General features: G+C 41.8%; 1 protein-coding gene across 2 annotated transcripts in view; it reads left to right on the top strand.

Moving 5' to 3' along the window:
• Positions 1-25,266, top strand: part of serpini1 (serpin peptidase inhibitor, clade I (neuroserpin), member 1) — a 47,189-nt gene that overhangs the window by 19,303 nt on the left and 2,620 nt on the right. For both annotated transcript variants that reach the window (XM_061919157.1, XM_061919156.1), the window contains 3 exons: positions 11,842-12,046; positions 12,182-12,279; positions 21,067-21,153. In XM_061919157.1, coding sequence (XP_061775141.1) covers positions 11,842-12,046; positions 12,182-12,279; positions 21,067-21,153 — 390 coding nt within the window. The remainder of the gene's footprint in view (positions 1-11,841; positions 12,047-12,181; positions 12,280-21,066; positions 21,154-25,266) is intronic.

Below are 25,266 nucleotides of genomic sequence, written 5' to 3'. Positions count from 1 at the left end.
TATTCAGAGTTCCATTGTCAACATCACTCAGGCCGCCTCTAAAAGGATGGTCACATATATAATGCGAAGCAGGTCCAGGACGCACAGTACGTGACGGAATGGGCTGGGAGCCTGGTGATTTCGCTTTGTCCCCGCTTTGTCTGCATGCTGTCATCTTATCTTCGTTGAGGTCCTTGAAGTCCTTAACTGTTAGCGGGCGAAAACAAGGATAACATCTGTGGCTCCTTGTTTTCGCCTTAGACGATAAGTTTTGTCCTTGCATAGTTTAGAAAAAGTTTACCTTGAGCATAATAGCTAATAACTAAAGCAACGGACTTCAAGCATACTAAAGTCAGTGTGATAATGTATACATAATTATTCTAACACCGATAGTGTGTAGTTTGAGTGGGGTCTTGTGACTGCTGGGCTCCGTTTGATTGGTGAAATGGAGTCATGTGACAGTGCCCCCTGGAAGAAGTCTCTCTGATGAAGCTAAGAGAATGCGTTATGTGCAATCAATATTCCTTACATTGTTAATACATATACTGATGATATAAATGAATGTATTAATGTATGTGTGTAATCAGCACCTCCAAGTCCGAGTTCATGGTTCTCGGCCAGAAAAGGGTGGAGTGCCATCTCCGGGTTGGGGAGGAGGCCCTGCCCCAAGTGGAGGAGTTCCAGTACCTCAGAGTCTTGTTCACGAGTGAGGGAAGAGTTGATCATGAGATCGACAGGCTTCCTATGAGGAAGCAGTGCCTGGGGAGTCTGTGGTGGACTCTCCTATTTCTGGGGCTGAGGTCGCTGAGGTAGTTAACAAGCTCCTCGGTGGCAAGGCCCCAGGGGTGGATGAGGTCCGCCCGGAGTTCCTTACGGCTCTGGATGCTGTAGGGCTGTCTTGGTTGACAAGACTCTGCAGCATCGCGTGGACATCGGGGGCGGTACCTCTGGATTGGCAGACCGGGGTGGTGGTTCCTCTCTTTAAGAAGGGGCACCGGAGGGTGTGTTCCAACTTTCGTGGGATCACACTCCTCAGCCTTCCCGGTAAAGTTAATTCAGGTGTACTGGAGAGGAGGTTACGCCGAATAGTCGAACCTCGGATTCAGGAGGAACGGTGTGGTTTTCGTCCTGGTCGTGGAACTGTGGACCAGCTCTATACTCTCGGCAGAGTTTTTGAGGGTGCATGGGAGTTTGCCCAACCAGTCTACATGTGCTTTGTGGACTTGGAGAAGGCATTCGACCGTGTCCCTCGGGAAGTCCTGTGGGGAGTGCTCAGAGAGTATGGGGTATCGGACTGTCTTATTGTGGCGATCAGTGCCACAGCTTGGTCCGTATTGCCGGCAGTAAGTCGGACACTTTTCCAGTGAGGGTTGGACTCCGTCAAGGCTGTTCTTTGTCTCCAATTCTGTTCATAACTTCTATGGACAGAATTTCTGGGCGCAGTCAAGGCGTTGAAGGGTTCCGGTTTGGTGACCGCAGGATTAGGTATCTGCTTTTTGCGGATGATGTGGTACTGATGGCTTCATCTGACCGGGATCTTCAGCTCTCACTGGATCGGTTCGCAGCCGAGTGTGAAGCGACCGGAATGAGAATCAGCACCTCCAAGTCCGAGTCCATGGTTCTCTTCCGGAAAAGGGTGGAATGCCATCTCCGGGTTGGGGAGGAGACCCTGCCCCAAGTGGAGGAGTTCAAGTATCTAGGAGTCTTGTTCACGAGTGAGGGAAGAGTGGATCGTGAGATCGACAGGCGGATCGGTGTGGCGTCTTCAGTAATGCGGACGCTGTATCGATCCGTTGTGGTGAAGAAGGAGCTGAGCCGGAAGGCAAAGCTCTCAATTTACCGGATGATCTACAGTCCCATCCTCACCTATGGTCATGAGCTTTAGGTTATGACCAAAAGGACAATATCACGGGTACAAGAGGTCGAAATGAGTTTTCTCCGCCGGGTGGCGGGGCTCTGAGAAGCCCTGCCATCCGGCAGGAGCTCAAAGTAAAGCCGCTGCGAGTGGAGCCAGATGAGGTGGTTCGGGTATCTGGTCAGAAAACCACCTTAACGCCTCCCTATGGAGTTGCTTAGGGCACTTCCGACCTTTAGGAGGCCACGGGAAAGACCTAGGACATGTTGGGAAGACTCTGTCCTGGGCCTGGGATTGCCTCAGGATCCCCCGAAAAGAGCTGGACGAAGTAGCTGGGGAGAGGAAAGTCTGGGCTTCCCTACTTAGGCTGCTGCCCCCGCAACCCGACCTCGCGGAAGAAGATGGATGGATAAATGAATGTAGCGATCGGAATGAAACTCAGTACAACATAGTACAATTGCCGTTTCTTCTTTACAAAAATACTGAAGTTGAAGTAAAAAAATATGTTGCTCTTTGAGCACCTTGAAGGGAGAAAAGCGCTTTACAAGCAGAACCTGTTTACATTTTAGCAGGTTTACGTACATAAAGACAGCTTTGGTACGCTTTGTGTTTGAGTGAAGCAATAGACTGCGACTCTGCAAAATCTATTTTTTTTTTTTTTATCTGAAGGGCTGCCAAAGGAAATTACATCATCCTCTCACTGCCTCACTTGTAAACTCGGTGCATTTGAGCTATTTTGGTGCAGTGCGATTGCACACTGGCACACACACACCAACATTCACACGGTGCTCACGTACTGATGTAAACATGCCTGCTTGTTTGCAGGGATTTTTAAAGCGCGCACGCGTGTGTACGCGTGAGGTTTGAAGAATAGGGACGGGTCCTTCGAGAGAAGCCTGTGTTTTCATTCTCGTTTATGAGGGAAGATCGTGTTGCGTTCAGTTAAACAATGTCGGCAACGAGGTTAGCGAAATTTTGCAAGTCAAGAAGAAAGCGAGGGTAGGAGGAATGCCAAACATGAAACTTTTTGATATTTTCCTTTTAAATCTTTAATGCAAGGGGTTCTAAACCTTTTTAACCTTAGGACCCAACCTTTCCTCTACAGAAGGCCCCAGAAATCCCTCAAAAATTAACGCTGAAATAGTAATTTTCCCTGCGATAAGGTAGCATCTTGTCCATCTCCGCCCGATTGTAGCTGAGATAGGCACCAGCGCCCCCCCCCCCCCCCCCCCCCCCCCCGACCTCAAAGGGAACAAGCGGTAGGAAATGGATGGATGGATGGATAGTCATCTTCCTCTTCACTGCAAAAAGTCAGTGTTCAAAAACAAGAAAAAAAAATACAAAAATGAGGGGTATTTTACTTGAACTAAGCAAAATGATCTGCCAATAGAACAAGAAAATTTGGTTTGTCAAGACTTTCCAAAACAAGTAAAATTAGCTAACTTCAATGAACCCAAAAATACCTCAAAATAAGTATATTCTCACTAATAAAAAGTGTACGAGTACGAATTTTCTATTGTTTCATTGAAATAAAAACGGCAAAGTCTATTTGGCTGTCATCTGTTTTAATATGAGAAACAATTGTGTCAAAGTCATGATTTTGTTTTACATTCTTGAAATAAGAAATTCTCACTTTAAAAACTAGTTTTATACTTGTAAATGTTGATGACACAGCTTTGCAACATTTGATATTCTCGTTTCAAGCATGTTTTACTCAATATAGGTCATCAAATCTCAGCTACAAGCTGTAATATCTTGCTGAGATCATTTAAGACCTAAACACTTAAAACAAGTAAAACACTAACATAAAATCTTATGTATAACCGCGCAAGTCCCAGGATGCCCTAAATGATCATAACACACCCAGCCGAGTCCCACGGGGAGAGGGGATGAAAGTTGGAAAAGTCAGCAAAAGTCCCAAAAATGTTCAAAATACCTACACAGGTTCGAGTCCCACAAGTTCCGCCCCCGGCCGGGACGCCCAAAATGTCCAAAACGCGCCCAGCAAAGTCCCACGGGAAGGTGGGGAGGAAAGTGAGAAAAGTCGGGGAAATGTTCAAAAGTCCCACCCGGGTTCGAGTGTGCAATCAAACTCAAACCCGGTTGGGACTCGAACCTGGGTAGGTATTTAGAAAATTTGGGGGGACTTTTGCCGACTTTTCTCATTTTTCCCCCCTACTTCCCGTGGGACTTTGCTGGGTGCGTTTTGGACATTTTTTGTATCCCAGGACTTGTGTGGCCGGCGGCGGGACTCGTGGGACTGGAACCCCGGGGAGGTATTTAGGACACAGTTGGGACTTTTGAACATTTTGGCCACCTTTTATTCCTCTTCTTCCCCGCCTTCCTGTGCACCATTGCTGGGTGTGTTTTGGACACTTGGACAAAAATAGTTTCAAGCATATTTTACTCAAAATAGGTCATAAAATGCCGGAAACAAGCTGTAATATCTTACTGAGATCATTTAAGAGCAAAACCCTTAAAACAAGTAAAAGACTCTAACATAAAATCTTATGTATGGCCGCGCAAGTCCCAGGATGCCCTAAATGTTCATAACACACCCAGCCGAGTCCCACGGGGAGAGGGGATGAAAGTTGGAAAAGTCAGCAAAAGTCCCAAAAATGTTCAAAATACCTACACAGGTTCGAGTCCCACAAGTTCCGCCCCCGGCCGGGATGCTCAGAATGTCCAAAACGCGCCCAGCAAAGTCCCACGGGAAGGTGGGGAGGAAAGTGAGAAAAGTCCCACCCGGGTTCGAGTGTGCACTCAAACTCAAACTCGAACCCGGTTGGGACTCGAACCTGGGTAGGTATTTAGAACATTTTGGGGGACTTTTGCCGACTTTTGCCGACTTTTATCATTTTTCCCCCCTACTTCCCGTGGGACTTTGCTGGGTGCGTTTTGGACATTTTTTGTATCCCAGGACTTGTGTGGCCGGCGGCGGGACTCGTGGGACTGGAACCCCGGGGAGGTATTTAGGACACAATTGGGACTTTTGAACATTTTGGCCACCTTTTACCCCTCTTCTTCCCCGCCTTCCTGTGCACCATTGCTGGGTGTGTTTTGGACACTTGGACAAAAATAGTTTCAAGCATATTTTACTCAAAATAGGTCATAAAATGCCAGAAACAAGCTGTAGTATCTTACTGAGATCATTTAAGAGCAAAACCCTTAAAACAAGTAAAAGACTCTAACATAAAATCTGCTTAGTGAGAATAATTATCTTACCAGACAGAAAATAAGCAAATATCACCCTTATTTGAGATATTTCATCTTACTTAGGTTTCAGTTTTTGCAGTGTTGGATTTATTCGTATTCATTAATTATATCTAATCTGCTTACAGTTTGAATGGTAGGAAACCATGTGTTATTCACAAATATTATAATCAAGGCTTAGGTCAGGCTGATTTAAAAAATAAGTACCGTATTTTTCGGAGTATAAGTCGCACCTGCCGAAAATTCTCTTTCCTGGTTCTTTGATCTGATATGTAATAGTTCAAGGGTACACACACCAAGTAGTGTAGTGTTTTCTACATTTTACTACGTCCCAGTTGTTATTCTAGTTTTGTTGAAAAATGGCACCATTTTTACGGAATGTTTACAATGAAAACAACCACAATAAAATGATGATGATGTTCTTAACCACAATTTCAGACTAATTCAGACTAATCCAATCCACTTTATTTATATAGCACATTTAAACCACAATAACGTTTCCAAAGTGCTGCACAGCCATGTTAAAAACAATATTAAAAAAAACAATATTATGCTCCACCAATGACTGAATAGAAACAAAAAATAAATAAATATAAAACCAATATAAAAAAAATATATAAAAACAAATATGATTAAAAACTAGGGCTTCACGGTGGAAGAGGGGTTAGTGCGTCTGCCTCACAATACGAAGTTCCTGCAGTTCTGGGTTCAAATCCAGGCTCGGGATCTTTCTGTGTGGAGTTTGCATGTTTTTCCCATGACTGCGTGGGTTTTCTCCGGGTACTCCAGCTTCCTCCCACTTCCAAAGACATGCACCTGGGGATAGGTTGATTGGCAACACTAAATTGGCCCTAGTGTGTGAATGTGAGTGTGAATGTTGTCTGTCTATCTGTGTTGGCCCTGAGATGAGGTGGCGACTTGTCCAGGGTGTACCCTGCCTTCCGCCCGATTGTAGCTGAGATAGGCGCCAGCGCCCCCCGCGACCCCGAATGGGAATAAGCGGTAGAAAATAGATGGATGGATGGATTAAAAACTATTTTAAAGGGTGAAATCAATTAAAACAGTAAAATAGAAATCAAAGTGTATAAAAAACACAGAGGACCACACAACTCACGTAGTGTTAAAAGCCAAAGAATAAAAGTGGGTCTTAAGACGATACTTAAAACACTCCACTGTGGAAGCAGTTCGAACATGGAGGGGCAGAGTGTTCCAGAACTTAGGGCCGACCACAGAGAAGGCCCTGTCTCCCCTGGTCTTGGGCACCACTAGCTAGAACTGGCTCTTGGACCTCAAAGCGTGCGCAGGAATGGAAATTTGGATGAGGTCCGAGATATATTGAGGTGCCAGTCCATGTAAAGATTTAAAAACAAACAGCAATGTTTTAAAATCAATTCTAAAACGAACAAGGAGCCAGTGCAAACTCTGAAGAATTGGGGTTATATGCTGGCGTTCCCTGGCCCCTGTTAAAAGTCGTGCTGCCCCGTTCTGGACTAACTGCAACCGGGAGAGAGCTTTTTTGGCTAATGCCAGCATAAAGTGCATTGCAGTAGTCCAGGCCACTTGAAATAAAAGCATGCACGACTTGTTCAAAAAGGTTAAAAGATAAAAACCGTTCAACCTTTACTAAAAGACGAAGGTGATAAAAACACATCTAATTACTAAGAAAAATAATATTTGTGTAAACCCATCCATCCATCCATCATCTTCCGCTTATCCGAGGTCGGGTCGCGGGGGCAACAGCTTAAGCAGGGAAACCCAGACTTCCCTCTCCCCAGCCACTTCGTCTAGCTCTTCCCGGGGGATCCCGAGGCGTTCCCAGGCCAGCCGGGACACATAGTCTTTCCAACGTGTCCTGGGTCTTCCCCGTGGCCTCCTACCGGTTGGACGTGCCCTAAACACCTCCCTAAGGAGGCGTTCGGGTGGCATCCTGACCAGATGCCCGAACCACCTCATCTGGCTCCTCTCGATGTGGAGGAGCAGCGGCTTTACTTTGAGTTCCTCCCGGATGGCAGAGCCTCTCACCCTATCTCTAAGGGAGAGCCCCGCCACACGGCGGAGGAAACTCATTTCGGCCGCTTGTACCCGTGATCTTATCCTTTCGGTCATGACCCAAAGCTCATGACCATAGGTGAGGATGGGAACGTAGATCGACCGGTAAATTGAGAGCTTTGCCTTCCGGCTCAGCTCCTTCTTCACCACAACGGATCGGTACAACGTCCGCATTACTGAAGACGCCGCACCGATCCTACCAGTAAATGATGATCCATATCATATCTTGTAACCTTTTAGTGTTTTTTTTTTCTAAAATAAAATACAAATAACTTTAATAGCTAGGCATTGCTCTTCATGCCCCTGATTACCAATCAGGAGACTCACTTGGACATAATTGCCAACCAGGAAGGTTCTTAAGCCAGCGTCGTCTGTTATACTGAGTTACTTTTTTGTTTCTGCTGAGGTGTGTCTTTCAAAAAGCCATAAATCCCATCTGTATTGCTGAAAAAGCATCCCTCCTAAGACCGCTAGAGTCGCAGTGACAGCACTTCCTCATCACAGTTTGCATCAATGACAGTTATGGCCAAGGAGGTTGCGTTCACAAATCCTCAGATTCATGAGTTTCGACAAGCCAGTCGTTTTTTTGCTCATTCTCTATGTTCTGTACTGCTGCAACCATTATGACAGTTTGTTTAGGATGTCTTATCGTTGAATGTATTACTTAATTATCGCTTAATTTATTTAATGGAAGTTTAGAAAATATGAGTATGTTCAACTAGAATGTCTCAAATTTCCAAAAACAGACAAGGCATTTTTTTTTTGGTTCGTAAGTGTCATGTTTTCCATTTTTTAAGTACCAGTTTGGTATTTGTATCAGTTAAAATTGCCTTGGCGTCACTATAGATAGCAATTTTAAACTTGACAAACAAGTCAATGGCGTTTTAAAATGGTGTTTTTATCATCATCGTCTTTTAGCAAAGGTAAAACCGTTTTTATCTTTTACATCAGTGGTTCTTAAACTTTTTTCAGTGATGTACCCCCTGTGAACATTTTTTAATTCAAGTACCCCCTAATCAGAGCAAAGCATTTTTGGTGTAAAAAAATAAATAAAGAAGTAAAATACAGCACTATGTCATCAGTTTCTGATTTATTAAATTGTATAACCGTGCAAAAGTTTGCTCATTTGTAGTGGTCTTTCTTGTACTATTTGGGAAAAAAAGATATAAAAATAATTAAAAAGTTGGTGAAAAATAAACAAGTGATTCAATCATAAATAAAGATTTCTACTTATAGAAGTAATCATCAACTTAAAGTGTCCTCTTTGGGGATTGTAATAGAGATCCATCTGGATTCATGAACTTAATTCTAAACATTTCTTCACAAAAAAAGAAATCTTTAACATCAATATTTATGGAACATGTCCACAAAAAAATCTAGCTATTCAATGAATATATTTATAAAGGATTTTTGAATTGTTGTTTTTTTTAGATATTTTTAAAAAATCTCACGTACCCCTTGGCATACCTTCCAGTACTCCCAGGGGTACGCGTACCCCCATTTGAGAACCACTGTATTACATGGACTGGCACCTCATTATATCTCGGACCTCATCCAAACTTACAATCCTGCGCGTGCTCTGAGGTCCGAGAGCCAAGTCCAGCTCGTGGTGCCCAAGACCAGACTTAAAACTAGGGGAGACCGGGCCTTCTTTGTGGTCGGCCCTAAGTTCTGGAACACTCTGCCCCTCCATATTCCAACTGCTCCCACAGTGGAGTGTTTTAAGTCTTGTTTTAAGACCCATTTTTATAATCTGGCTTTTAACGCTACGAGAGTTGTGTTTTTAAAATGTTGATTTCTATTTACTTTTTTAATTGGTTTTACCCTTCAAAATTGTTTTTAATCATATTTTATAATGTTTTTATGTTTTTATTTTTTGTTTTTATTCAGTCATTGGTGGAGCTCCGGATAGTATTTGAATATTGTTTTGAATGTTGTTGTGCAGCACTTTGGAAACATTTTGTTGTTTAAATGTGCTATATAAATAAAGTGGATTGGATTGGATTGAAAATGTAAACGATACCCATTACTAGTTTTAAAATACCATCAAAAAGCAAAACAGCCACTTGCAGGAACACTATTAGTAAGTCTGTAATTGTTTTCTGAATTATTTAACTGCTTTTAAATAGATGTATTAGAAGTAGTGGTAGTAGTAGTAAATTGACAAATAACATCACTGGCAATATTGTGATGTGAGAAAGACCCCTTCTATGGCTATTTTTAAGACCCTTCTTAAAACCCATTTTTATTCACTGGCTTTTAACATGAGACTTTGAACTGTTTTTAACTTTTAACATTAACGGTTTTTAACTTTATTACTGCTTTTTATCTAACATATTGTTCTTAGGGTCATTTGTATTTGCTATTTCAATGTGTTTTTTTTACTTCTGTTTTAAATGTTTTTTTTTTATTTTTATTTTTTATGATTTTAATTCTTTATTTTTTTAGTCTGTCCTTTGCCTTTATTTATTGGTGGTGTACAGCCCACCACACTGGTCAACAGCCATACAGGTCACACTGAGGGTGGCCGTATAAACAACTTTAACACTGTTACAAATATGCGCCACACTGTGAACCCACACCAAACAAGAATGACACATTTCGGGAGAACATCCACACCGTAACACAACATAAACACAAGAGAAAAAATACCCAGAACGCCTTGCAGCACTAACTCTTCCGGGACGCTACAATATACACCCCCCGCTATCACCAAACCCCGTCCACCTCAACCCCACCGCCGAAAAGAGGCATTCAATTTTTATTAAAATTTTATTTGATATGCCATTGATATTTTTTAATTATTGTTATTATTTGAAACTCGATTTTGCATGTCACTATAAAGTTATATAAGCCTTGCTTGTTCAATATTCAATGCAAAACTTGTTTGGGTCCCTATTAAAAGGTAAATTTGTTCAACCCCGGCCCGCGGCTTTGTTCGGTTTTAAATTTTGGCCCACTCTGTATTAGAGTTTGACACCCCTGGATTAAATGAAAGCAATTCCATGGTTTTAACTCAGATTAATAACATGTTTGAGTTTTGATTAATCATGAGTAATCACAGTAAATTACTTGCGTGTTAAAAATAATTGACCGGCTCTGATTTTTTTTCAAAGGTAACAACCATAAGTTAGGTTAAAGTACCAATGATGTTCACACACACACTAGGTGTGGTGAAATTACCCTCTGCGTTTGACCCATCCCCTTGTTCACCCCTTGGGAGGTGAGGGGAGAAGTGAGCAGCAGCGGTGGCCGCGCCCGGGAATCATTTTTGGTGATTTAACCCCCAATTCCAACCCTTGATGCTGAGTGCCAAGCAGGGAGGTAATGGGTCCCATTTTTATAGTCTTTGGTATGACTCGGCTGGGGTTTGAACTCACAACCTACCGATATCAGTCTGCCACTGATTTGGCAGATGGAGTAACCATACGCAGTTAAGGTAAAGGATCATGGTAATTAAAATTAAATTGCACAATTAATCTGTGTTCAGACATGATTAATGCAACATTTAAACATTCTAACGTTAACGCGGTAACTCGGACAGCTCTAGTTTAAATATATGAGTGCTAGGGTTGTCCCGATACCAGTATTTTGGTACCGGTACCTAAATGTATTTTAATACTTTGATACTTTTATAATTAAAAGGGGACCACAAAAAAATGGCATTTTGGCTTTATTTTACCCAAAAATCTTACGGTACACTAAACATATGTTTCTTATTGCAATTTTGTCCTTAATCAAAATAGTGAACATATGAGAAAACTTTAATTTTATTAGTAAGTAAGCAAACAAAGGCTCCTGATTTAGTCTGCTGACATATGCAGTAACATTTTATGTAATTTTACATTGTATTATTTTGTCAAAATTATTAAGGAAAGTTGTCCAGGGTGTACGCCGCCTTCCGCCCGATTGTAGCTGAGATAGGCGCCAGCGCCCCCCGAGACCCCAAAAGGGAATAAGCGGTAGAAAATGGATGGATGGATGGTAAAAAATTTATTAATTTACTTGTTCATATACTGTTAATATCTGCTTACTTTCTCTTCTAACATGTTCTATCTACACTTCTGTTCAAATGTAATAATCACTTATTCTTCTGTTGTTTGGATGCTTTACATTAGTTTTGGATGATACCACACATTTGGGTATCGATCCGATACCAAATAATGGTCATATTCAAAGTCATCATGTCTCCAGGGACGTATTTCCTGAGTTTATAAATAATAATATTCATTTAAAAAAAAATAATAATAAATAGATTTTGTGATGCTAAAAAATAGTGATGTGATCATAGTAGTATCGACTCGATGCGCTCCTGTACTTGGTATCATTACAGTAGATGTCAAGTGTAGATCCACCCATGCCGTTTGTTTACATTACATTACCGGTGCGCTATTGTATCCTCCTAGGGTGTGGAGTGAAGCTTTTTAGAGGTGGTATTGTACCAAATATGATTCATTATTATAGTACCGTACAACCCTATTGAGTACAGTAGGAAGGGATTCATAGAGCACCATTTGTCACAATTTACCTGACATTTGAAACGTGACAAATTTGGAGGGTCCATTATCCATTCTAGCCGCCAGATGGCAGTAGAGTGTTGAATGTCTTAAAAAGTGTTTTTGTGGCAATTCCAACTTTGACCGCAGCGTCAGGTGCTACGTAGGGTGGCGCTTTCCATCATTTTCAGCAGACTGCATTGCACAATAATTAACTCCGCCGATTCCTCTCCCCCTTTCACCCCCCAGGGGAGTTCAGTGACGGCTCCCAAGAAGCTGGCGGCGTCTACCAGGTGTTGGAGATGCCGTACGAGGGAGACGACGTCTCCATGATGATCGTCCTACCCCGGCAGGAAGTGCCACTGGCGTCTCTGGAGCCCATCATCAAGTCGCCGCTACTGGAGGAGTGGGCTAACAATGTCAAACTGCAGAAGGTGGAGGTCTATCTGCCCCGGTAAGAAATCAGTCAAACCCTCCAAAGTTGGTACGCCAAATCCAATACAAGAAAAAAATAAAGATAATAATGTAGATTACTATAACGCGTGCAGTTCTGTAGAAGTTTTTTTGGTGTTCCTGTGATGGTTTTCAGGTTCAAAGTGGAGCAGAAATTGGACCTGAAAGACACACTGAAAGAGTTGGGGATCAAGACCATCTTCACGAAAGATGCCGATCTCTCCGCCATGACAGGTGATTCATGTAGTGATCACCATCCATCCATTTTGCATCGCATCCACTTCCTGTGTTGACACATCAGGCAGCTTTTCCGTTATTTGAAAGGCTGGTGTCCTTGCTAGTTCCTGATTGCAAAAGATGAGGCTCACTTGTCTCTGGTTGCCAATCAGGAAGCTCACATGTTCTTGATTGCCAATCCCGAGGGTCACCTGTCCCTGATTGCTGACCAGAAGGATTCTTAAGCCAGCGTCTTCTGTTAGACTTAGCAAGTTCATTGTTTCTACTTAAAGTATACTTGGTTCAATCCGGAGGCTCACCTGTCCCGGATTGCCAACCAGGAGACTCACCTGTCCTTGATTGCCAACCAGAAGGATTCTTAAGCCAGCATGGTCTGTTAGACGTAGCTAGTTCATTGTTTCTACTGAGAGTAGAATTGGTTTTGCATCCTGAATGTGTTATGTTTTGTCCTTGTTTTATCTCTGTTTGGACTGCTGGCGTCGTCTGCTCTTCCTGATTGGCAATGGTGAGGCTCACCTGTCCCTGATTGGCAATGGTGAGGCTCACCTGTCCCTGATTGGCAATGATGAGGCTTACTTGTCCCTGATTGGCAATGATGAGGCTTACTTGTCTTTGATTGCCAATCAGGAAGCTCAAAACGTCTTGATTGCCAGTCCGGAGCCTCACCTGTCCCTGATTCCTAATTGCCAACCAGGAGGCTCACCCGTCCTTAGTTGCCAACCAGAAGGATTCTTAAGCCAGCGTCATCTGTTAGACGTAGCTAGTCCATTGTTTCTACTGAGAGTATAATTTGTTCAATCCCGAGGTTCACCTGTCCCTGATTGTCAACCAGGAGGCTCACCTATCCTTGATTGCTGACCAGAAGGATTCTTAAACCAGCGTCATCTGTTACACGTAGCTAGTTCATTGTTTCTACTGAGGGTCTAATTTGTTCTGTGTCCTGCCTATGTTTTGTTTTGTTCAAGTTTTATTTCTGTTTGAACCGCTGGTGTTGTCACCTCTTCCTGATTGGCAATGATGAGACTCACCTGTCCCTGATTGCCAATGATGAGGCTTACCTGTCTTTGATTGCCAATCAGGAAGCTCAGAACGTCTTGATTGCCAGTCCGGAGGCTCACCTGTCCCTGATTCCTTAATTGCCAGTCCGGAGGCTCACCCGTCCTTGGTTGCCAACCAAAAGGATTCTTAAGCCAGCGTCATCTGTTAGACGTAGCTAGTTCATTGTTTCTACTGAGAGTATAATTTATTCAATCCCGAGGTTCACCTGTCCCTGATTGTCAACCAAGAGGCTCACCTGTCCTTGATTGCCGACCAGAAGGATTCTTAAGCAAGCCTCATCTGTTCGACGTAGCTAGTTCATTGTTCTACTGAGGGTCTAATTAATCTTTCTGTGCCCTGCCTGTGTTTTGTTCTGACCTAGTTTTATCTGTTTGGACCGTCTGTGTCGTCACATCTTCCTGATCGGCAGTGGTGAGGCTCAACTGTCCCCGATTGCCAGTCAGGAAGCTCACACATAATGATACTCACATGTCCCTGATTGCTAATGAAGAGGGTTCTTAAGCCTGCGTCATCTGTTAGACAAAGTTAGTTGATTGAGGGTATAGTGTGTGCTACACCCTTGTTTTATTTATGTTTGGACCGCTGGTGTCATCACCTATTCCTGATTCCTAATCAAGAGGTTCACAAGTTCCTGATTGCCGAACAGAAGGTTCTCACGCCACCGTCCTCTGTTAGAAGGAGCTACTTTGTTTTTGCAGAGGATGTAGTGTGTGCTGAATCCTGCATATGTTTTGTGTCTGGTGTCGTCATCTGTTCCTGATTCGCAATAATGAGGCTCACCGGTCCCTGATTCCTGATCAGGAGGCTCATCTGTCGCTGATTGGCAATGATGAGGCTCACCTGTCCCTGATTGTCCATCCACAGGGTTCTTAAGCCAGCGTCCTCAGTTAGGAGCTAGTTCAATGATTCTGCTGAGGGTGTGGTGTGTGCCGAATTTGTCCTGGCCTTGTTTTGTTTGGAGCAGCTGTTCCTGATTGACAATGATGAGGCTCATCGGTCCCTGATTCCTGATCAGGTGGCTCATCTGTCACTGATTGGCAGTCATGAGGCTCACCTGTTCCTGATTGCCCATCCACTGGGTTCTTAAGCCAGCGTCCTCAGTTAGGAACTAGTTCAATGATTCTGCTGAAGGTGTGGTGTATGCCGAATTTGTCCTGGCCTTGTTTTGTTTGGAGCAGCTGTTCCTGATTGGCAATGATGAGGCTCATCGGTCCCTGATTCCTGATCAAGAGTCTCATCTGTCGCTGATTTGCAATGATGGGTGTGGTGTGTGCCGAATTTGTCCTGGCTTTGTTTTGTTTGGAGCACCTGTTCCTGATTGGCAATGATTAGGCTCACCGTTCCCTGATTCCTGATCAGGAGGCTCATCTGCCGCTGATTGGCAGTGATGAGGCTCACCTGTCCCCGATTGTCCATCCACAGGGTTTTTAAGCCAGCGTCCTCAGTTAGGAGCGAGGTTCAATGATTCTGCTGAGGGTGTGGTGTGTGCCGAATTTGTCCTGGCCTTGTTTTGTTTGTAGCACCTGTTCCTGATTGGCAATGATGAGGCTTACCACTCCCTGATTCCTGATCAGGAGGCTCGTCTGTCTCTGATTGGCAATGATGAGGCTCACCTGTCCCTGATTAAGAATCAGGAATCTGTTCCTGACTGCCGACCAGGAGGCTTCTTAATCAATCAATCAATCAATCAATGTTTATTTATATAGCCCCAAATCACAAATGTCTCAAAGGACTGCACAAATCATTACGACTACAACATCCTCGGAAGAACCCACAAAAGGGCAAGGAAAACTCACACCCAGTGGGCAGGGAGAATTCACATTCAGTGGGACGCCAGCGACAATGCTGACTATGAGAAACCTTGGAGAGGACCTCAGATGTGGGCAACCCCCCCCCTCTAGGGGACCGAAAGCAATGGATGTCGAGCGGGTCCAACATGATACTGCGAAAGTTCAATCCACAGTGGCTCCAAGACAGCAGCGAGAGTCCCGTCCACAGGAAACCATCTCGAGCGGATCAGCAGCGTAGAGATGTCCCCAACCGATACAGGCGAGCGGTCCATCCTGGGTCCCGACGAGCGGTCCATCCTGGGTCTCGACTCTGGACAGCCAGTACTTCATCCATGGTCATCGGACCGGACCCCCTCCACAAGGGAGGGGGGGACATAGGAGAAAGAAAAGAAGCGGCAGATCAACTGGTCTAAAAAGGAGGTCTATTTAAAGGCTAGAGTATACAGATGAGTTTTAAGATGAGACTTAAATGCTTCTACTGAGGTAGCATCTCGAACTGTTACCGGGAGGGCATTCCAGAGTACTGGAGCCCGAACGGAAAACGCTCTATAGCCCGCAGACTTTTTTTGAGCTCTAGGAATCACTAATAAGCCGGAGTCTTTTGAACGCAGATTTCTTGCCGGGACATACGGTACAATACAATCGGCAAGATAGGCTGGAGCTAGACCGTGTAGTATTTTATACGTAAGTAGTAAAACCTTAAAGTCACATCTTAAGTGCACAGGAAGCCAGTGCAGGTGAGCCAGTACAGGCGTAATATGATCAAACTTTCTTGTTCTTGTCAAAAGTCTAGCAGCCGCATTTTGTACCAACTGTAATCTTTTAATGCTAGACATTGGGAGACCCGAAAATAATACGTTACAGTAATCGAGACGAGACGTAACAAACGCATGGATAATGATCTCGGCGTCTTTAGTGGACAAAATGGAGCGAATTTTAGCGATATTACGGAGATGAAAGAAGGCCGTTTTAGTAACGCTTTTAATGTGTGACTCAAAGGAGAGAGTTGGGTCGAAGATAATACCCAGATTTTTTACAGAGTCACCTTGTTTTATTATTTGGTTGTCAAATGTTAAAGTTGTATTATTAAATAGAGGTCGGTGTCTAGCAGGACCGATAATCAGCATTTCCGTTTTTTTGGCATTAAGTTGCAAAAATCGTGTGTCTTCTGTAGACTACACTAAGTCATTGTTTCTGCTGAAGTCTGCGTTTCAGTCTTGTTCTGTCTCGTCCTTGTCTTGTTTCAGGACAATTAATGATTTGCTTCAACACATGTTTTTCATTGTTGGCAAGGTTGTTTTTTTTCCTCACTGCTTTACCCAGGTCGATATATTTTTCCATTTTGGGTTTTGGGTTTTTGCTGGATCACTTGTGATGTGGGTTCGGACCAGTGGTGTCATCGTGGTTTGTTTATTTATTTATTTAATTAAAAAAAAAAAAAAAAAAAGGAATAAGACTACAAATAAAAACAACATAACAATAAAGTAAATAATTAATGAAAAGGAGCAGAAATAAGGTACAAACTTATATCTGCCCCCGATTTTCACAATACAATTTTCATTGTTGGCGACACAAAGCCATATTTTCATTTTACGACAATTAAACCAGTAATGAAGAAATAATTTTACTTACTCCTATTTTTTCATCATCAGGATTTTCATATTTTTTAATTAAAAAAAATAAAATTGTTTTATTCCTATATAAAGTTTTTCTCCATAAACACCTCTGGTTGAATTACTTATTTCCATTGTGACTGTTCTGAATCTAGATTTATTAAAGTTCTCAGTTCCTTTTAAATTATAATTTATTTCTCTTTTTACAAATCTGTTTGGTTGAATTGTTGCATGTGCTTTGTACCTGATTTTTAGGACATTTATTTTTATAGTTTCTGCGGCCCTTAAGAGCTATATAAATAAACTTGGATTGATTGAAGATGCTAACTACTTTTTTGAATTGTTAAGATATATATTTTACTTGCACGTCGCCTACCGTCTCTGCGGCCTGTGGCCACAGTCCACCATGCCTCACGGTAACAGGCACATATGTTACAGATAAGCTTATACACTCACATTAAGAGTTTCCAAAGTTTTCAGACTGGACTAGAACAAAGGGAGAACCACCAAAGTCCGCACCAAAAGGTCATAGCTGAGATTCGAACCCACAAACTTCATGCGGGGGTAAAAAAAAACAAAATTTCTAACCTTGCTAAAGTTCTACTGTTGCAAAATGAATGGTTTTGGGAAGTTACCGCTGAGTTTCTGCTGCTTTCTGCACTCAAGTAGCCTCTAGTACTTTCCAAGGTAACCAAGGTAACTGCCATCAAGTGGGTTGGATGAAACTGTGGCATACGCTTGTAAAAATAGACCGGGTGAGAGAAACCAACGTGTGAAAAGATGTAGACGGTGTAGTGCTGGAGACATAAAGTGATGATCCAAGCATGAGTCTGTACAGAAACAAACTTCCTATTGACGCGTGTTTATTTCCCAGAAGTGTTTAAGTGTTGTCAGAGGATGCAACTTCCGCTTTGTGTCATTTTCTTGAGATTCAACGTCTTCTGCAGTGGATTCGTTTCGCACGCCGGAGCAGTTTGTTTTCTGAAATGACGAATGAAATTGGCCAAAAACCAACGTCCACTGCAGAGGACGCCCGTTCCAAAACGTTAATGAATGCTGGATAGTGCGCATGTCAAAGTAGTTGGGAAAGGGCATGTTCACCACTGTGTTACATCACCTTTTCTTTTAACAACACTCTATAAACGTTTGGGAAATGAGGAAACTAATTGTTGAAGCTTTGAAAGTGGAATTCTTTCCCATTCTTGTTTTATGTAGAGCTTCAGTCGTTCAACAGTCCGGGGTCCCCACTGTCGTATTTTACGCTTCAAAATGCGCCACACATTTTCGATGGGAGACAGGTCTGGACTGCAGGCGGACTAGGAAAGTACCCGCGCTATTTTTTTACAAAGCCACACTGTTGTAACACATGCTGAATGTGGATTGGCATTGTCTTGCTGAAATAAGCAGGGGCGTCCATGAAAAAGACGGCGCTTAGATGGCAGCATAAGTTGTTCCAAAACCTGTATGTACCTTTCAGCATGAATGGTGCCTTCACAGATGTTTAAGTTACCCATGCCTTGGGCACTAATGCATCCCCATTCCATCACAGATGCTGGCTTTTGAACTTTGCGTCGATAACAGTCTGGATGGTTCGATTCCCCTTTGGTCCGCATGACACAATGTCGAATATTTCCAAAAAACAATTTGAAATGTGGACTCAGACCACAGAACACTTTTCCACATTGCATCAGTCCATCTTAGATGATCTTTAGCCCAGAGAAGCCGGCGGCGTTTCTGGATGTTGTTGATAAATGGCTTTCGCTTTGCATAGTAGAGCTTGCACTTACAGATCTAGCGACAAACTGTATTTAGTGACAGTGGTTTTCTGAAGTGTTTCTGAGCCCATGTGGTGATATCCTTTAGAGATTAATGTCGGTTTTTGATACAGTGCCGTCCGAGGGATTAAACGTCACGGTCATTCAATGTTGGTTTCCGGCCATGCCGCTTACGTGGAGTGATTTCTACAGATTCTCTGAACCTTTTGATGATATTATGGACCGTAGATGTTGAAATCCTTAAATCATATATCAGATGTATATGATTATAGCTTCAACCCCGAACGGCACAAGCGGTAGGAAATGGATGGATGTTTTCCACTCTACTCCTATTTTAACTAGTTCGAGCCAATGACAAGTGGCCCTTAAAGGCCTACTGAAATGAGATGTTCTTATTTAAACGGGGATAGCAGGTACATTCTATGTGTCATACTTGATCATTTCGCGATATTGCCATATTTTTGCTGAAAGGATTTAGTAGAGAACACCGACAATAAAGTTCACAACTTTTGGTCGCTAATAAAAAAGCCTTGCCTGTACCGGAAGTAGCAGACGATCTGCGCGTGACGTCACGGGTTTAAGGGCTCCTCACATCTGAACATTGTTTATAATCATAGCCTCCAGCAGCGAGAACTATTCGGACTGAGAAAGCGACAATTTCCCCATTAATTTGAGCAAGGATGAAAGATTCGTGGAGGAAAGTTAGAGTGAAGCACACACAAAAAAAAGGTGGCGGCAGTGGGACCGTTTCAGATGTAATTAGACACATTTACTAGGATAATTCTGGAAGATCCCTTATCTGCTTATTGTTTTAATAATGTTTTAGTGAGATTGTAAAGTCATACCCGAAAGTCGGATGGCTGCGGTGAACGCCAGTGTCTCTGAGAGAAGCCGAGGAGCCAAGATCAAAGCTGCCTTTTTGAGCTGCACGAGGAGGTCGCATAATCCACTGAAGTCTCCGGTAAGAGCCGACTTAATATCACAATTTTCCCATCCAAAAACTTGCTGGTTGACGTAGAGAAACATGTTCACTTGACCGCTCTGTGTTAAAGCTTCACAACAAACAAAGAAACACCGGCTGTGTTTCGGTTGCTAAAGGCAGCTGCAATCCCCCAACAGCATTCTTCTTTGACGTCTCCATTATCAATTTAACAAATTGCAAAAGATTCAGCAACACAGATGTCCAAATTAATGGGTAATTATGCGATGAAAAGAGACACATTTTAGCCGTGAGCTAATATGTCCGCTACAACCCGAGACGTCACAAACACACAACGTTTTCAACAAGAAACTGTGGGAAATTTAAAATTGTAATTTAGTAAACTAAACCGGCCGTATTGGCATGTGTTGCAATGTTAATATTTCATCATTGATATATAAACTAGTAGTGGGTTTCAGTAGGCCTTTAAACAATCGATTTTCGAATGAATTTTAACGATTCTTAATCAATTTTCAAAAAAATCCAAAATGTATTTGTAATTTTTTGTAGTTATTTATTTATTTTTAATCAGTCCTGTCCATACACTCAGGCAAATCATATTGTTGATGTAGATCAGGGGTAGGGAACCTATGGCTCTAGAGCCAGATGTGGCTCTTTTGATGACTGCATCCGGCTCTCGGATAAATCTGAGCTGACACAATAAGTAATGAATAATTCCACTTGTAATCACAGTGTTAAAAACAACGTTCAAAATATAAAACATTCTCATGCATTTTTATGTTCAAGAAGTTGCGTTAATGGTAAGAAGTAATTTATTTATCATTGGTTAGTGTGGGGCTTGCCCTCCTGGGGGTTCTTCAGACCACCAAGAGCCTGTTTTAGGGTTACAATATTGTTTTATTTTATTTTTCTCTCAGTTGCTTTACAGCAATTATCGTTTTCTCTTTCGTCCTCACTTGCGCTCTGGCTCCGGCCCCAACCCTGTCTCTCCTCCTGGTTGCTGCTTATAACAGAGCGACGGGTGATTAGATAAAAAGGCCCAAGTGGGCCATCTACGCACTTGTCGCTGATTTCGAGGCCGGTCTTGGCAACATCCCGCTTTGCTGCAGGCCCGCAGGCCACGCCCCCTCCACAGTTAGCTTCAGACTAACAATGTTATTACAAAGAATAAGAGACTTATTATACTCTGGAAATGTTGGTCTTACTTAAAAATGCACGCGTTTAGTTGTGTTCAGTGTTAAAAAAATAATATTATATGGCTCTTAGGGAAATACATTTTAAAATATTTGGCTTCTTGGCTCTCTCAGCCAAAAAGGTTCCCGACCCCTGATGTAGATGATCATATCTACTGTACAGATTTATGTGTAATAGTTATCTTCTTGCCTTATTTGTATTTGACTTTATTAAATGTTTGGGTAGAATTTTATTAAACAAAACCAGTTTTCTTTTAAGTAATATAGGTAAACATAGAACCTGCATACATTATTAAAAAGTCATGTATTTCGAATCAAATCGTTACCCTCAGGAATCGAATCGTGCCGTGCCCAAAGATTCCCAGCACAATATTTTGGCTCAGGACTGTTTTGCCTTTTGTGTGCTTGTTTCAGACGGGAAGGAGCTTTATATCGGGAGGGCGGTGCAGAAGGCCTACCTGGAGGTGACGGAGGAAGGAGCCGAGGGAGCTGCCGGATCAGGTAGACTTCAATGATGTCCTATGATGGAGTCTTTTGTCAGCTTTGTAAATAATGGGACTGGTTTTTTAATTTAAATAAGTTAAATAGCGGGCAAAAATTAAGACACAAGAGGGTAAAACATCAGGTTATCATAACTAATCTGAAAAGTCTTCAATGTTATTATTTGTTATTGCTACATTTAGGTTTAAAAGTACTTGCATATTTCAGTGCCTTTCACAACTTGTTTACACTGAAAACCAAAAGAAAACGAAGGAATTGCGTGCGAATGCTTCAATGCTGAAGTTGAAGTGAAATGCTGATAGAATGTAATATGAATGTAATCAATCAATCAATCAATCAATGTTTATTTATACAGCCCCAAACCACAAATGTCTCAAAGGACTGCACAAATCATTACGACTACAACATCCTCGGAAGAACCCACAAAAGGGCAAGGAAAACTCACACCCAGTGGGCAGGGAGAATTCACATCCAGTGGGACGCCAGTGACAATGCTGACTATGAGAAACCTTGGAGAGGACCTCAGATGTGGGCAACCCCCCCCCCCCCTCTAGGGGACCGAAAGCAATGGATGTCGAGCGGGTCTAACATGATACTGTGAAAGTTCAATCCATAGTGGCTCCAACACAGCCGCGAGAGTTCAGTTCAAGCGGATCCTAGACAGCAGCGAGAGTCCCGTCCACAGGAAACCATCTCAAGCGGAGGCGGATCAGCAGCGTAGAGATGTCCCCAACCGATACAGGCGAGCGGTCCATCCTGGTTCCCGACGAGCGGTCCATCCTGGGTCTCGACTCTGGACAGCCAGTACTTCATCCATGGTCATCGGACCGGACCCCCTCCACAAGGGAGGGGGGGACATAGGAGAAAGAAAATAAGCGGCAGATCAACTGGTCTAAAAAGGAGGTCTATTTAAAGGCTAGAGTATACAGATGAGTTTTAAGGTGAGACTTAAATGCTTCTACTGAGGTAGCATCTCGAACTGTTACCGGGAGGGCATTCCAGAGTACTGGACCCCGAACGGAAAGAATAGTTTGGAATGGTTTTAATGTTAAACAGTTTCCAATTTCCAGGAAAACCAGAATTTGGTTTGGAACTTGGGAAAGTGTTAGTTTGAATGTCCAGGATGAGTGGAATGTGTTGATGTTGGAATGGTTTGAATAGGTTGAAAAATGTGGGCATTGTGGAACTTGGAAAAAAAAGTCTCATTCAGTTCTATGGGAACTTCCTGGAAATTTGGGAAATACGGGAATTTTCTAAAAGATGTTAATAAACGGGAATGTTCTGAAAGGATGGTGTTGGAATTTCTCAAATCGATTGAGAAATGTTGAAGTAGTCACATTTTTAATTGAGAAATGGTTTGAAGTTGGAACAGTTTGAATCGGATGAAATATGTAGGAATTTGTGCAACTTGGAAAAAAGTCCCATTCAGTTCAATGGGAATTTCGTAGAAATTTGGAAATTTCGGGAAAAGTGTGACATTTTTTGAAAATGCTAAAAAATTTGAATGAGTTGAAATTGTTGGTATTGGAATTTTTCAAATCGGTTGAAAAAAGTTGAAGTAGTAACATTTTTAATTGAGAAATGGTATTACGGAATTCCAGGAATTTTAGGAAAATGGGGAATTTTTGCAGTTCAAAGAACAAGTTTGTTTTTTTGTCCTAAGAGGAATGTTTTGACGGTGGAACAGTTGATTTGGGTTGGAAAATGTGAAAGGAGTAGTCAACAGAAAAAAGGGTTTGAAAAAAATGGGAATATTGGGATTTCCTGGAATTTTTGGGGAACTTGCAAAAATTATGTTTGAATGTTCAGGATGACTGGAATATGTTGAAAGTGGAATGGTTTGAATCGGTTGAAAAATGTGGAAATGGGGGAAGTTTGAAAAATAAAAAATGTATTTTGAATTGGAAAAATGTCCTGGAAAACCTGGAATTCTGGGAAATCCGGAAATTGTCAAGGAGGTCCCGCGATTCCCGAATAGGCAGAACAGTTTGAAGTTGGAAAGGTTTGAATCGGATGAAAAATGTGGGAATTTGTGCAACTTGGATAAAAGTTCCATTCAGTTCAATTGGAACTTCCTAGAAATTTGGGAATTTCGGGAAAAGCGTGACATTTGTGGAAAATGATTTTAAAAAAAAGTGAATGAGTTGAAATGGTTGGTGCTGGAATTTTTCAAATTGGTTGAGAAAAGTTGAAGTAGTACCATTTTTAATTGAGAAATGGTATTACAGAATTCCAGGAATTTTAGGAAAACCGAGAATTTTTGCAGTTCAAAGAACAAGTTTGTTTTTTTGTCCTAAGAGGAATGTTTTGACGGTGGAACCGTTGATTTGGGTTGGAAAATGTGAAAGGAGTAGTCAACAGAAAAAAGGGTTTGAAAAAAATGGGAATATTAGGATTTCCTGGAATTTTTGGGGAACTTGCTAAAATTATGTTTGAATGTTCAGGATGACTGAAATATGTTGAAAGTGGAATGGTTTGAATCGGTTGAAAAATGTGGAAATGGTGGAAGTTTGAAAAATGAACAATTTATTTTGAATTGGAAAAATGTCCTGGAAAACCTGGAATTCTGGGAAATCTGGAAATTTTCAAGGAGGTCCTGCGATTCCCGAATAGGCAGAACAGTTTGAAGTTGGAACGGTTTGAATCGGATGAAATATGTGGGAATTTGTGCAACTTGGAAAAAAGTTCCATTCAGTTCAATGGGAATTTCGTAGAAATTTGGAAATTTCGGGAAAAGTGTGACATTTTTTGAAAATGCTAAAAAAATTTGAATGAGTTGAAATTGTTGGTATTGGAATTTTTCAAATCGGTTGAAAAAAGTTGTAGTAACATTTTTAATTGAGAAATGGTATTACGGAATTCCAGGAATTTTAGGAAAATGGGGAATTTTTGCAGTTCAAAGAACAAGTTTGTTTTTTTGTCCTAAGAGGAATGTTTTGACGGTGGAACAGTTGATTTGGGTTGGAAAATGTGAAAGGAGTAGTCAACAGAAAAAAAGGTTTGAAAAAAAATGGGCATATTGGGATTTCCTGGAATTTTTTGGAACTTGCAAAAATTATGTTTGAATGTTCAGGATGACTGGAATATGTTGAAAGTGGAATGGTTTGAATCGGTTGAAAATTGTGGAAATGGTGGAAGTTTTAAAAATTAACAATTTATTTTGAATTGGAAAAATGTCCTGGAAAACCTGGAATTCTGGGAAATCTGGAAATTTTGGGTAATTGTCAAGAAGGTCCCGCAATTCCCGAATAGGCAGAACAGTTTGAAGTTGGAACGGTTTGAATCGGATGAAAAAATGTGGGAATTTGTGCACCTTGGAAAAAAGTCCCATTCAGTTCAATGGGAACTTCCTAGAACATTTGGGGATTTTGGGAAAAGCGGGACATTTTTTGAAAATGATAAAACGTGTGAATGAGTTGAAACGGTTGGTGTTGGAATTTTTCAAATTGGTTGAGAAATGTTGAAGTATTAACATTTTTAATTTTGGAATTCCTGGAATTTCGGTAAAACCTGGAATTTTTGTAGTTCAAAAAACAACTTTGTTCTTTTGTCTTGACTAAGAGGATTGACTCGACAGTAGAACGGTTGATTTGGGTTGAAAAATGTGGAAGGAGTAGTTGACAGCAAAAAGGGTGAAAAGTGGGTTGAAAAAAGCGTAATTCTGGAAATTCCTGGAATTTTTTTGAACTTGGAAAAAAATATTTGAATGTTCAGGATGAGTGGAATATATTGAAGGTGGAATGGTTTGAATCGGTTGAAAAATGTGGAAATGTTGGAAGTTTGAAAAATTGCCAATTCATTTTCAATGGGAAAAATATCTTGGAATTCTGGGAAATCTGGAAATTTTGGAACTTGTCTAGGGAATGCCCACGATTACCGAATGGGCTGAATAGTTTGAAGTTGGAACGGTTTGAATCGGATGAAAAATGTGGGAATTTGTGCAACTTGGAAAAAAGTCCCATTCAGTTCAATGGGAACTTCGTAGAAATTTGGGAATTTCGGGAAAAGCGTGACATTTTTTTATAATGCTAAAAAATGTGAATGAGTTGAAATTGTTGGTTTTGGAATTTTTCAAATGGTTTGAGAAATGTTCACATTTTTAATTAAGAAATG

Source organism: Nerophis ophidion, linkage group LG13 (assembly GCF_033978795.1).
Source record: "Nerophis ophidion isolate RoL-2023_Sa linkage group LG13, RoL_Noph_v1.0, whole genome shotgun sequence".
NCBI classification, from domain to species: domain Eukaryota; kingdom Metazoa; phylum Chordata; class Actinopteri; order Syngnathiformes; family Syngnathidae; genus Nerophis; species Nerophis ophidion.
This window is presented reverse-complemented; position numbering and strand designations above follow the sequence as displayed.